Source organism: Amia ocellicauda, chromosome 13 (assembly GCF_036373705.1).
Source record: "Amia ocellicauda isolate fAmiCal2 chromosome 13, fAmiCal2.hap1, whole genome shotgun sequence".
NCBI classification, from domain to species: Eukaryota; Metazoa; Chordata; class Actinopteri; order Amiiformes; family Amiidae; genus Amia; species Amia ocellicauda.
Window position 1 is genome coordinate 34,821,329 of NC_089862.1, and position 14,753 is coordinate 34,836,081.

The 14,753-nt window shown below is 42.1% G+C and overlaps 1 protein-coding gene across 2 annotated transcripts in view; it reads right to left on the reverse strand.

Moving 5' to 3' along the window:
* Positions 1-14,753, reverse strand: part of coro2aa (coronin 2Aa) — a 44,801-nt gene that overhangs the window by 4,447 nt on the left and 25,601 nt on the right. For both annotated transcript variants that reach the window (XM_066720719.1, XM_066720720.1), the window contains 6 exons: positions 7,713-7,913; positions 4,389-4,505; positions 3,113-3,262; positions 2,582-2,761; positions 1,191-1,307; positions 980-1,084 (listed from right to left, as the gene is read on the reverse strand). In XM_066720719.1, coding sequence (XP_066576816.1) covers positions 980-1,084; positions 1,191-1,307; positions 2,582-2,761; positions 3,113-3,262; positions 4,389-4,505; positions 7,713-7,913 — 870 coding nt within the window. The remainder of the gene's footprint in view (positions 1-979; positions 1,085-1,190; positions 1,308-2,581; positions 2,762-3,112; positions 3,263-4,388; positions 4,506-7,712; positions 7,914-14,753) is intronic.

Consider the following 14,753-nt stretch of genomic DNA (forward strand, 5'->3'; position numbering starts at 1 on the left):
ACCTTTTCACCCTGGAACAGAGGAGACTATGTGGGGACTTGATCCAAGTCTTCAAAATCATGAAAGGCATCGACCACATCAAACTAGAGGAGCTTTTCCAGATCAGCAGGGACACACGCACCCGGGGATACAAACGGAAATTGGGCTTCAAGGCATTCAAGACATAAGAACATAAGAATTTACAAATATGAGAGGAGGCCAATGGACACCAAACGAGCACGATGGGTCGAATGGCCTCCTCTCGTTTGTAAACTTTCTTATGTTCTTATGAATGTCAAAGGCATGTCCTCCACATTGTGAAGAGACACTTTGGACAGATAATGTCATATCGATTCTTATGAACACTGACCATTTCTGCTGAAATACACATTCATAGATTTTTACCAGGCATTACGTTGTAACCCAAACCCTATACACAATTATTTCAGTCATATTTATTAGCAAGAGACATTTTAATTTGTATTACAAAATTGCAAACAAATAGACATCTGAAATGCCAACCCTTTACACTTCCTGAGTGCTTTGTGGACGTTTGCTTTAGCTAAAATGAATGCTGTACCATGTCAAGATGAACTGCAGTCGCAGAGGTCAGTAAGACTCACTTGGCGCTTCGTGTCAAGTATCTTTGATGGCACCAGCTAAGGAGAGAGGTCCTCAGAGGCTCTTTTAAAAGAGGAGACATCTCAGCTACACGTGTACAGACCCGTGTGAGACACAGCAGGGAATTATTAGGCTGGCAACATGACCGACGGTCGTAAACCCTAAAATAAACCTGTGAAATTCAGCAGAGAAATTAATAAAAAATAACCTTATAAGGGATTGAATGGAATGGTAAATTTTTTCCAGTGGCCAACGATGAAACAAGATTCCCCCTATGAGCTGCTCTCTCTACTGCTTACTGTGAACCCAGTAACTCCTCCAGCTCTTTCTGACTCTGGGTGTGTCAGTCTGTCCTGTGGAGGACTGGGGACCAGCTTACCTTCCCCGCCACGTACAGCATGTGGGTGTCGGGATCGTAGAAGGGGAACAGTACCCCGGAGGAGCCGTCCAGGTCCTCTTCCAATAAAGGCACGGAGAGGTCGTCCTGCAGCACAGAGACACGGAATAAGATTCCAAAAAGATCATAAAACGGTGTATGTACCTCTCAGGACTCCATAGTTAAAGAAATGGAGGTGATTCTGGTATCTCACCTGATCCCACAGGGCCATTTGCCTGTGGTTCCACCTCGAAGTTCCCGTGGAGAGAAGCATCTTCAGGTTCCCCAGAAACAACACCTTGGTGGCTTTGTGTGTCTTGGAGTTCGCCTCCTGAATCCAGTGAACAAATGAGCAGAGACAGACAGAGAGAGAGAGAGAGAGAGAGAGAGAGAGAGACAGAGATTAACTAAACAAAGCAAATTAATAACAACAGCAGAACATTATTACAGAACTTGATGCACCTATCCTATTCATTAGCCACTATCATTTGTTTTATTATAGGAAAGACAGTTAGGAACTTATCCTGCTTTTGTAAAAACATCTTCTGAAGACTACAGGCAGGGTGCAGATGTTTGAAGTAGGGCTGCCAAGGTCAAGTTAAAGAGAATAACTTGCATCAACCATCAATTACCATATACCTAAAGACTAGTGTGGAAGTTTTGTTAACAGGATGCTAGAGAATCTGAAGCTAAGGGACAACAGGACAGGTCAGGGCCCCCTGCTTTACATGGAGCCCGTCACACTTGGGCAAACATCAACAAATGTGTAAAGATTGGGATGCCGTGACATGCGTTGTAACGGTGTACAGAACAACAAATCCTTCCTCGTTGACAGACTAAAAGGAAATACCCTGATTGCCACATCTCTCATTGTGTTAATGGATTTAAAATGCCAAAGGTTCTTCTACACGCACAAAAACAGGAAATGGAGAAATCTGAATATCTGTTATATTTCACAACTGGGTCTAAATGGTAGAACTGGATTTCATTCTGTGGAAAGAGGAAAGCTTACAGAAGAAAATGAAACCAGACTGTAAGTAACAAGAGATAGCCTTTGTTTGTATTCTTCTTCAATCGGAAAAAAAGTAAAACCGAAAAGAGAACTAAATACTTGGCCAAGATATTTAGGTTTGGCTAATCCAAAACCAAGAGGTAAAATAACACCAGCTGGACTCGAAGAACATATACCCAAGTATTAGTATAATCCTAAATGGGATAAATGTAGGCCTAAAACATACAAATACGAATTCCTTAAAAATATATATTGTGTGTGTAATGGATTAAAAAATGATTTTCAATTAAATTAAAATTCTGTATCAATATGTACAGTTCTCATTAATATTTGAACATGGACAATGAATTTGCTTCCTGGCAGAATGGTATTGAGGGGGAAATGAGGCCTAGGTTTAAATTCAAAGTAAAGATGTTTGTGAGACTTGACAGTGATAAACATTAGCTCTCAAGCCAGCTATAATCTCTTTATTACAGTCTTGCAGATTTAAATTCACTTTAAATCCTCAAGGGTCTCCTGGACCTGAGAGAGGATCGCTGGCCTCTCTTGTGTCACAAGCCCAACACACACACACTCTGTAAGGGTCTGCATACCTGCAAGAGGGTGGTGGTCCGGGGGTCAATGACCCTGATCTTCTTGTCCTTGCAGGACGTGGCCAGCAGACTGCCGTCTGTGTTAAAGGACATGGAGAGGACCAGGTCGCTGTGGAGGCCAATGGTCTTCACGGGGTTCTTAATGACCGCATCTGGAGTGTCCAGGTTCCAGATCATGATCTGCAAGGTGACCAAGAGCGCTGTGATCATTTGTTTTCAGTTCTACATTGTGGACCAAACAGACTGACCGCATCATGTTTTATTGTAAGAGTGACGTCATGTGCTATTTCCATTTTATCACCTGTCACATTCGTGCTGGCAGAACCTCGAGTACTAGCGCCAGGTTGGCTGAAGCTACGCAATGTGTTCTGTCGGATGAGGCAGCAGCAAAGCAAACCAGATCTCCACTGCGCTTGGATAGAGAATCCATTTCAGCACACACTTCCCCAGAGCATGTATTTGGGAACAGCAGGGAAAGCTCGTCACCGCGCTGTGAATACAGGGAGGAGGATGCTAAAGACCCCAGCTTACCTTGTAGTCGTAGGCTGTGCTGAAGAGCACGTTGCGGGCCGTGGGATGCCACTCAATGAGCCCCACTCTTCGGGAGTGGCCCTGCAGGTCCTTCTTGGGAACCGTGATGTTTTTCACCATCCCATGTTTAGGAATGTCCCAGATTTTAACCTGTGGACCACAAAACACAAAAGGGTCAATGCACCTTTCTGCAGAGACACCGACTGGGGGGGGACATACAATCTCTGACTGCAGTTCCCACCCACCTCCAGCAGCAGTTAGTCAATCAGGATCCATCGCCTCTGGGAATCCTGGACAATAGCAGATATCATGTCACCCAGATTCAAACCACACTTGTATGGATTATAAGAACCAACCCAAGCTCCAGACAGGGCTTTTATCAGCCGAGACAGTTCAGTTAATTTCATACTATTATCACATATTCTCATTGCCAAATATTACCTTTGAGATCTACCATTGTATTAAATTGGTTTTAGTATAACTTAAATACTGTTGTGGAATTTCTCAGCTCTTAAGGGGAAATTAGGGGCAAGGAAAAAATAGAACAGGGGTAAACAGAAATACTAATATTGCATTATCATCATTTAGCAGACACTTATCCAGGGCAACTTACATTTGTACCCATTTATACAGCGGAGTATTTTACTGGAGCAATCTAAGTGAAGTACCTTGCTCAGGGGTACAACAGCACTACTCCACAGTGCTGCCTAAATTACCTATTAATAACTAACTAAATAAAAAGTCACATTCATAAGACATTTACCAGCATCTTGGATTTACAAATGTTTTGCCAGCTACATAAACAAACGAATGAAGCTTTAAGATGCCCCATTAATCCTCAGGGTACCAATGTAAGAACCTCCACAGGTTTCTGTATTTGTTCATTTTGTTTTAATTTGCAACATCAATAATTTTTGCTATTTTCATAATGGTTGTGCAAAACACCTGTGGACTGTTGTATAGGATTCACTCTACACGGAGATTAATTTGCAGGTTCCCCGTGGTGTTTGTTGTAGGTAGGTGATTAGGTGCTTGGATGAAACTGTATCAACCGGTTCTGTTCTGCACGGCTCTGAGGATCTGTAATGGCGACAGATCAAGCACTAAGTGGCAGAAAATAAGCATGTCTGGACAGTAAGGTTGTTACTTATTTCAGATCAGAAGTCCTGTCCCCTGACGCAGTTCAGAGAGGGCAGACGTCACCGCCCCGAGCTCGTGCACCGCCTGCCCCATTAAACTCCGGTGTTTTTAATTTCCCGGAGCGTCCGTGTCTTACCGTTGAATCCTCTGAGCAGGAGGCGATCGAGAAGTCATCGAAGGGGTTCCACTTGACATCCAGCACATTGCCCCTGTGGCCGCACACACGCGGGTGATGAGGGTCAACCTTCCCCGTCTGACCATAAAACAGAAAAATAAGTAGCCATTGATAATGTAGCGTTGCTATGCTTTCACACCATCAGTGCAAATTAGTTCCACTATGACTCTTTCCATTATGCAATGAACCTGGACATGAAAACGAACCTGAAAAATGAAAGATAAACCCTGATGTTTACATATTATTTGAATCCTCTTCCTGGAGAGCCACAATCCTGCAGGTTTTACAGGTCTGTCTAAATCACCAATCACTGGATACCCTGGACATTTTGATTTAAAAAGACCCACAATTGGCTCACTTAAGCAGTTAATGATCTGGATAAAACAAACCTGTAGGCCCTGTGGCTCTCCAGGACCAGGGTTGGCCACCCCTGATGTAAAAAACAGAAAACATTTGGCGACACCACAGGCTTTATTTAGCTGGGTAGGGTTCACAGAGGATGAAGCAATAGAAACGCAAAGGGACAAGAGGAAACGTAGGCCCCATTTCCATTGTCTATACATTTCCTCAGTAAGCAAAATCACTGCAGCTCCAGAGAGCTAAAAACAGAAAGAATTCAACAATATTTCACTGACAAACAGTTCCTAGCCGTGTCAATGTAACTCTCAATACATGACATACACGATCCAGCTCAAACGCTAGACGTCTGCAGTGGCAAGCCAATGCAAGGATAAGCTCTTGATTAATCTTTTATTATAATTTAGTTTGAGTTCAGTGCCATACTTTTTTGTTTTGGATGCAGAAGTAGAAATTAAGAAGGACTGTGCTGTAATGCTCAGCACACGGTCTAAACGGGGGACACACTTTCGAAGAGTGTGTCACTGTGTCAGGCTGCAATTTTAAGGTGACAATATGTTTTGGTAACAAAGCTGTATTTGAAAACCTTGTTGTTCCATGAGGACTCCGCCAACAGTTACTCTTTTAAAATGGTGAGTCCTATCGTAGACAGAATCCCATTTGTGGAATAAACACGTCCTGCAATAGTGACGTGACAATGTTTCTGTGCCAAGTGCCGGCTGTAGGACAGCACAGCCTTGTGGTTACTGCGCTAATTTCACCTTTTATTTGTGTTGATGTAACGGAATAAAAACAGCTAAAACAAATAAACGAATTTCGCAATAATCGTTGTGATTATTGTGGTTTTTTGGTTCGTTACGCCTTTTCTTTCACCGTGACAGACCAGGTATAGGCAGGTGTCCAAAGATAATGCTGTGCGTGAGCCTCGAGGATTCCTGGGGAAACAGACACCTCTCTCACCGCTCTCTCGAGCTCTCGTGTTACTGAGGAAATCTCTCTATTTACGAACAGCGCTGGGGGGTAAGCTTTCACACGCCCCATCCTTTGGGTCTGTGCAGAAGTCACCCAGCAGGCAAGATCACCCAAGATCTCATTGCACGGCTCTTATCAAGATGTAGGCTTACAAAGAAATAAGTGTAAATGATCATGTTTCTACTTTGTTTTTTAACCTTTGTACCCCGTTTGATAAGTGACAGTCTCCCCCCTGGGCACCACAGGCATGTTAAACAGCGACACTGTGTAGAACAGGGGCCCCGACATGAAGCTATACAATACCGCCACCGAGACTGAAACTAATAATCCCTTTGATTTAGATAACCCAGATGATAGCGAAGGTGCGTCTGGCTGATGTCATCGTAGAAAAAAATATTAAAAAGGAGGAAAAAAAAGAAAGAACAATGGCCAAGTCATCTCTGGCATCCGTCCTGCTTGTTTTTCAAGAGATGAGAAGAGACAAGCAAGAGTTCAGACGTGCGTGTTTTTAGGAGTTGTGTGATTTATGCCATTCCTAACAAGGTATGTAATTCCTGAGTGAGCCAAGGCAATGAGAAACTCAGCAGCCAATACATGCGAGATAGTAAGCCGTCGTCATACACTTTTAAAAAAAAATCTTTTTGAAGAACAGCATTCGTTCCCCTACTTCATTTTTGTCTACAGTCAGACCCACAGGGCTTGGGACAGACCTCCGAAGCCCTCAGAGCCCGCGTCGTGGTGTGGATGTGGAGAAACGTCAAAGCTGGGCGAGACGTTTTCCTGGCAGGCCACACAAAGCCACTTTGTTGCCAGCCGTGTGTTGGTCCTCACCATTCACAATCTGAGGGCGGGGGACCTGTCACCGAGCCATGTTGTCATTCCACTTTAAATAACACCTTCCATACAATCCTTTCGCAGCTGAAACCACTTCAGCATTCCCAGATGCGTGTTCCAAAGTAATACGTCAGGTAAGAATGAATACAATAAGATAGGGCTGTGAGGAGCTGATGTAACTAAAAAAATAAAGATGTTACAGATGTGTGAACATAGAAGAGCTGGAATTAATATTCAATACGTCTTATATTTAAATTAAACACTACACCGACCCTTAGTTTATAAGACTCGCAGCCACTAAGATTTCAAAAATCCATATTTGTCCATAAAATCGTTTTTTTTTTCTGATAATTTGCATTTTGAACTACACATTTTTGCAAGTTTATTTATTTGATTTTTGTAGGGGAAAAAGCACTTTAATTGCATAGTGGCCCCTGAGCATAAAAACAAGATTGTGAAGTAACTAGGTATACTTTGTCCTCTTAAAATAAAAAATAAATAAAAATACTGCTGGGCTTGCAGTTTCGCTTCCTCATTACGGTCCCAGAAAATAATGAAAACCCTGCATCAACCGATAATCTGTATTTTCTTCTTTAATGCAAATGTTGCCCTGCAGTACATACAAAAAACATTCATTATACATGTGTTTTGTGAATATAATATTTTTCCAGTAGTTGGAAGAGTTTGCAAAGAGATCCCCTGGTATAAAGAATCAGAGTATCACAGACTTAATGATTGTGACTTTAAGAAATAGGTCTGTATACATATTTAAGATAAGTCTATGATTTAGACTGCATATTTAATAAAAAATAAACATAATGACTCTTCCTTGTGTGACAGAAATATTGCTAGAATGTAACTACTTTTATTAACATTCACTAACTTAATGTTATTTTTGTGCAGCCGACACAGTTAAAACTGTCAGTACTGAACTGCGTTTAAACTTAAACTGAGGACATCAGAGTCTCCAATGCAACATGAAGCAGAATTAACGTGTACATTTTTAGCTTGCCTCTCCAATTTATTCCCTGGGAGACCATGTGTGGGGGCAGGGATTATTGAACCAAAAGGATGTTTACAGACAGATAGGATATAAAAACGTTGCGGAGATTTTCGTCTTACATGGTGGAGGGAAACGACGAGGAAAGCCCCTCCCCCGGCGCACTCGGTGATGACAGCGATGAAGCGGGGGTTGACGGCACAGAAATGGTTGTCATGGACACTTCTCGTGATGGGCACGCCATCGTAGCAGTTCTCTTTGGTGGAGGGCTTGCCAAACACGTGCCGGAATTTGGAGCTTCGGTACTGAGGGCGCCATGTCATCTGGAAAGAAGGACGGACACCAGTTAGTGCTCTGACACAGCAGATGGTCCTGCCCATGTCTGTGCATCTTCATTTTGAAAACAACTGTCCTGCGACCACATGACTAAGACAGATTATATCAACATCACAAAAGCACTCTAGCAAAATGGTTGTGGAGGGAAATAAAGCCTTTGAATCTTTGTTTAGAAGGTCAGACAGTTTCTCGTGTTTGTCAAACAGGTACCGTGTTAAATTGCAGGCCGTCAGTGTGTGCAGTGTTATTAGTGAGAGAGGTGCGTGTTGTGTTGCATTCCTGCCATTTCTGCTGGAGGCTGGCAGTGTGGACATGGAGGGCATCGCAGCACAGAGATCAGTGGTTATGTTTGGTTCCCAGTGTTCATCTCTCAAGTGTGAAGCAAAACAGTCGTAATGGTGAACTCGGGAAGCAGGAACACCAAATTGGGTGGGTATACAAAGAAAACATATTTTGGAAGACAAAAAAATCTGTTTAGACATCAGTAAGTGATAAGGAGTTCAGTTAGTCAGAAGAAGTACTGATAGACAGATGTGCATCTAAGTCACCAACCCATGGAGGTCTCCGGAAGTCCCCGAGATGAGATCTTAGGGTTTTGGCGTTTCAGAGACCTCCGATTTAAAAAACACTCCGACGTATTCTTTACACAAACCTGGCTGAGACACGATATGGACTTCTAGGTCAGCAGCACCTTTACAGCTTTACCCTCCTGCCCTACATTCACTGATAGTGCTTATGTCTGAGACACAACCACACATGAAATACAAACTGTCCTGTGGTGAGATCTTCCTATTGCTTTTGTACATTGATGACAGGTTAACATCAAAGCCAATCATAGGAAGCCTTTAAAAACAAAGGGTTAACAGCTACAAGACAAAGGAGAGGTGAACAACCAGTTCCTCCAGAACCACAATATCTTAACTGATCCTACTGCTTCCAAAGATAAAGTACCTGAAGTATCATTTCCTGATTTTAGTGGGGCTGTGATATGCAGATACCCACACCTGCCAGTCAGGACCAGCAGCGTCCTCTTTATTCATTTCATAGCTTTACACTGCATTTTAAAAATGGCACGTCTTCTAGAACCCGAGAGCTTGAAAAGTGTGAAATGCTGATCTGATTGGGAAACATTGGTAATTAGAGCTCCTAGTCCTGACAGCTAGGGTGGACTTCAATGCGTAGGGTGGTTTCCGTATCTGCTAACTTGCCTTTACGCAATATACAGCTCTGCTCACGCCCAGACAGGCACCCTGTTTGCAGAAAAATTACCAGGATTGCTGAGCCAAAGATCTGCCAAAGCCATCTGGAGAACGCCCACGGTACAGCTCATCCGCTCGCTGGATCCCACCGCAGAAGGCTCGATTCATGCTAGAAGACTATCTATGAAGCCACGGGCAAAAAGCTGTAATCCAGTAACCTCAGTAACACTCCCTATCAGGGGAAAAATATTTCACTGGAGGGGGTTGAGTGTTTTCATGTTTATCTGTTCGACTGACAGGTGGAATGCATCATAGAACTGTGAAAGCGTGCTGGCAATGGCGAAATCTGTGAGAAACGTGTCACATTTAATCACATTGAGTAGGTCTTATAAACTGGCTTTCATAACACCCTAGACTAAGAAAAAATCCAAAGGTTCAAAACACCACAAAAGCAATATCAGAGGACAGAGAACAACAGGCAAATATTCTCCACGTCTTCTTGGGATCCAGAATCTGACTATGATGTTTGAAGAGTTTTACAAGTGCCTTATGCGCTCCGCCCAACATAAACATCATCAGTATTTTTATACACCTTTTCAAGACTATCTACTCTACATTTTTCTGCATTGGCATCTTTCAACTTTTACATTTTCATTCCATTGGGAGAGAATAATAAAGCCTAAATGAAAACAGCTTAGAGAATCTTAAAATTGAGCCAATAAAAAATTAATTCCTTCACCCGTATGCGGTCAGTTGGTTCCTTGAAACCCTTCCATCAATGCCTTGCAAATTCCCAAAATAAAGCTTTTAAGTCATAAACAATATACTTCATCCATCTATTGTTGTTTTTTCTATATAGCGCCTTTTTATGGTGAGCACAGGGAAGAGAGGCAGAGACAAGCATGGCAAAGGAACAGTCTTAAAAAAAAAAATAATAATAATAATATATATATATTCCTTCATCATCCACACAAGAGGTTAGAAACAGCATGCCGAAACATGTGGATTTGTGTGACAGCTGTCTCGTTCTTTTATTTTTTTAATATCGTTGAAAATGGAAACATATTCAGGCGTTGTGTTGTGTTGATTGCCACCATTTTTCATTTTCAACTGATCTGCAAAGCCTTAAGTTTGCAAATGGGACAATCATTCACAACAAGAGTAATCTCTGCACCACAGGGGGACAACAGATTGCCCACTGGATGAGGAAATCGCTTAAAATCCAGATGCGGGACGTCTGCTTCCTCATCTCACATTAACCCTATAAAATACACGTGGCTTCCGTAATGGGGAGTTAATCCCGCTTGAAAATTAGATTTAAACTGACCGCGGAAATGCATCAAGCCAGTTCTCACAGGATCTCAGTGATCCAGACTCCCTACATTTAAAGAGCTCATCCTTGCTTGGATTTCTCCCAGGTTCCAGGCGGATCTTCTGGTCGTGGAGTCCAATTCAAACAACCACTGTTCATCTCACCCAGCCAGTGCTACATTCGTACATGCCTTTATCCAGCCAAGCAGGATGCAAAGGCCCTTGCCAAAGAGTACGTAACCCTTTATGCTTGACATGCCAGTAGAAAATACGCAATTTAGTCATTATAATATGATTGAATAATTACATATCTTTATGAAAGCATAATAAGCAAAACAGCACAGAAATAGTAAAACCAAAAACATTAAATCGATAGGATAAATTATTACTGCAAATACAAACTCTCTCAATTTAAGATACATCCAAGTACATTACAAATAGTTCCTGTGCATGCTAGCTGGTTCTGTGATCTTAACAATGAAAGATTTAATATAATACAAAAATAACAACATATAACGTGTTTATAGCCTAAAACAAAACGAATCGCACAAACTGAATAAACTCCTGACCCGTGGCATGCGGTGCGGTGCTCTTCACAGAGTGTGCGCTCAGGATCCTCACGTCAAACCTCTACACTTTTACAAACCGATAGATTTCACTTAAAAAGGAGGTAAGACGTCAATAATGTGTTAATTGCAGAAACAAGATGCATAACATTCCTCACTTGTTGATACTTAAAAAATAAAAAAAACACCCTAATTGCACTGATTTCAAACTGTGTTTTCGGGTTAATTGAAACCAGTGCTAACAATACATGCCGTTTAAATCCCCTTTATTATAGCAAGCTGCTTGTACCGTGTATCTTCACAGATAGAACACAATAAACTCTAGTCTTTATAAGCATTAAATGTACTTACAATGTACAGACAAGGTACCGATTTAAGTTTAAGAAAATAGGTATCACGATATCAGTGATTAGCAGAAAACTGAAGCCAACTCCTGCATCCAAATAACTGAACCTGATGCACCTTCTTTGACATGAACACATTATTGATATGTCTGATTTATGTCGATCTGTAAACAATTTAAGGGTATCAAGATCAGGCCTGCCACTGGGGGGGTTGGGGCAAAAGGGGGCAATGCTCCCTCAGTTGGAATATTGTGCCCCCTCACATTTTATTTTGATCCGGTTACAAATTGTCCATGTGGAAATGTCTTACGGTAATGTGCATTCTTGTTACAAAACTGACGTGCATTGCAGCACATTCTGTAATTTTACATCCCCCCCCCACCCAACACACACAGTCAACGGAGTAAAAAAAGAAGAGAAACAGCCAAGCAACGCAAAGTGCTTCCTGGCGTTTTAGATCGATTCAACCGAATCTTCCTGTTCAAACATTCATGAAGTCTTAGCAAAGAGCGGTGAATGACCTTGGCTATGTATATCACTGTCAATACACCAGCACAGCAAAACAAGGCGTTCTCTCAAGACTGCACCTCAGACATTTCCTCCGATATTTGTCTAAGGAGAGAAGCTACAAGGAAAAAACGACCACAGACGACACGCAACGAAACGGAGCTGACAGCGCAGAACAGCATGAAGGACCAGGGGCTGAAATGAATCACTATGAGGAACACACACTTCATATGAAAAGGCCACATTATAACCTCATGTCCCATGGAAAATCCACCCTCTACTAATCATTTAAAAGCTTGGCAACATCGCAGAGAGGAATTCAGAGGCCTGCTGGCAGCCGTGGCCACAAGCAGTGCAGACGACCGACATGCTGTGCATTGTGGGCCGTGAAGAATCTCAGCCCTACTTAAAGGCTACTGAAAGTGGAAGATTCGATGGGGGACAATGCAAGAAGGGGTTGAAGCGGATGATTAAATCAACCCGATATCAAGCGCAGGAGAAACGAGGAGGGGGTGTAAACCATAGGGATGCCCACGTTGGAAAAGGCAGTCTATCTGGGAGGAAAGTCACATTTTCCACACGTATTTTGCAATCAACCACATACAAAAGCACACCATATGCACCTATCCAAAGAAATTCCCAAGACACTGTTAAATACAATAAAATGCCAAATGTAAGCCAGATCATTCAAAACAAGTATTTCAAGGCAATAAAAATGCAATAAATCTGCAGTGAATAAACTCAGACACTCGATAAGCTTCACTTTTACCATAGTGTACTAATTATCGACACTTGCCCAAAGTTACATAAATGGGAGTACCAGTCAGCACCAGTTTGCAGACATCTAGGCATCGGCTATCCTATGAGTGGCATGTCTAATAATTCCTGAATATAAGGCCAGCATCTGTACAGTACACAAGGAAGGAAATGAAAGCAGCAACAATAAACACAATTGTCCTGGCTTGAAATGGATCATTTTAACCTGTGCGAGTTGCCTGCGCTGTGCCAAGTATGGGCGTGCAAGGGCACAGCTCTGTGTATCAAACAGGCTGGCCTTCCTACTTCAGAAATACACGTACGTTATTATTATTACATTATTATTATACCAAGGGATTACAATGTAAGAATGCTGTTATGTGATTGTATTACTTTATTCATAATTCATTACAACCCCAAACTAAACAAGCAAGATCGCTGAATTTAAATTGGAATTCCAGAACATTATGCTCCAGTAATTTCAGTGCCGTGAAAAATAACCCCCCCAAATCCACTGATCTGTTAACTTGCATGAACCTGCTGAGAAACACAGAAAATACGGTCTGCTGTCAAGACCCATTTAGCTCATTTTCGCAACTGTATTTAAGTTAAGTTATGAATTATGGAAGGGCATACTTCTCCAACCCCCAGAAAATAGTATCCCACTTATTCATAATCAAACTGTTTTTAAGATCAAAGTATGTTGACCCCATCACCAAATAAAAACACACACATGCTCGTTCAACAAAGAACATTTTACATCTTTTTTCATAATCAAAGATATGAAAAGCAGGCTAGCCAAAACTTGTGCATTTCCTCATACAGGTTTGATTTCACACATTCAGAAACAAAATGAAATGCTGCCAAGGTTACATTAGGTGTATCTGCGGATTTCCAATTATAGGGCACAGGACTGACTTAATTAGACTCTAATGTGTCAGAACATGGGGAGATTCATTGTCCATTTAATTTTCTTCTCATTAGATACTATAGTGTAAATGAAGCCGACGCCCCGCTGTCCTTGTCCTCTAAGAACGGTGGTTTAAATCCAAACAACGTACATGGGTTCGTGTTTTCTTGAGACATGGAGTCCTCGACTCCAATCCTCTGGCACCATGGGGTCCTCAGATCTTCAGCAATGATGTCCCTGAAGTGAACAAACTTAACCAATTTCCCAAGTCAAAACCGGATAACGATTTTACACGCGGACAGATCCGAGGACTTTCACCACCGGCTGTCATTCTGCGTGCTTTTTATAGACCCTGTTCTTTACATTTCAGCTGGGGATGTGGAGAATATTTGGAGTACGTTCTGTCCCTGCATGACAGTAACTTTACAGACATTTCAAGGGCACAGTCTGCTGCGAAGTCTGTGCTCTGCCAGGGCCGTGGCCTCTGCCCAGAGTTTCACTTCTTCTTATCAAGACAGAAGAGAAAGGCTTCAGTTCCTTACTGTAGACAAACCCAGCCTTTGACCTCTCCTCTCCTCTCTTTTCACCCGAAAAGCTTTCAACACACATCTTCTGTATATTGTGTATTCTATATAAATCCTGTGGTATTGTGTTTTTCTTGAATGACTCAATTTTATATTGACGTACATTTGCTCAAAGTTACAACACCAACTTTAATTGTTTTGTCTGCATGCTTTTATATTTGTCTGAACCTTATTATAAATTTTTCAGCAGACCCCTTTACCCAGGGTGACTTAAAGTTTACACAAACTTTATAACTCAGTTAGGAAGGAGGGGAGAGGATACCTTCATAATATAGTGTTTGGGTTAAAGGTGTGGAGGGGAGCGCCGAGAGCAAGGCAGTACGGTCTCTAGCTTTGTCCCGGGGGAATGTATGCAACTGTTACTATATTCACGATTTACAAAGATATGTGCCAATTCCAACACAGGGGCGTGTAAACGAGCCGCGCCAGTGAAGGCGGATCGTTTGCATGTGATAAGTGGGGAGCTTTGCAATGGAAATATGAACTTTGGGGTTGCCCAGGTGATTCACAATTTGGTCTACATTCCTGTCTGACATGATGGCGAACACAGACGCAGCCTGTGCAATACAAGGTTCCTGGGAACTAGATACCTCTCAGAAATACAATAGGCCTGGGCAGATTGATGCATAAAACAAAATGACAATAATGGA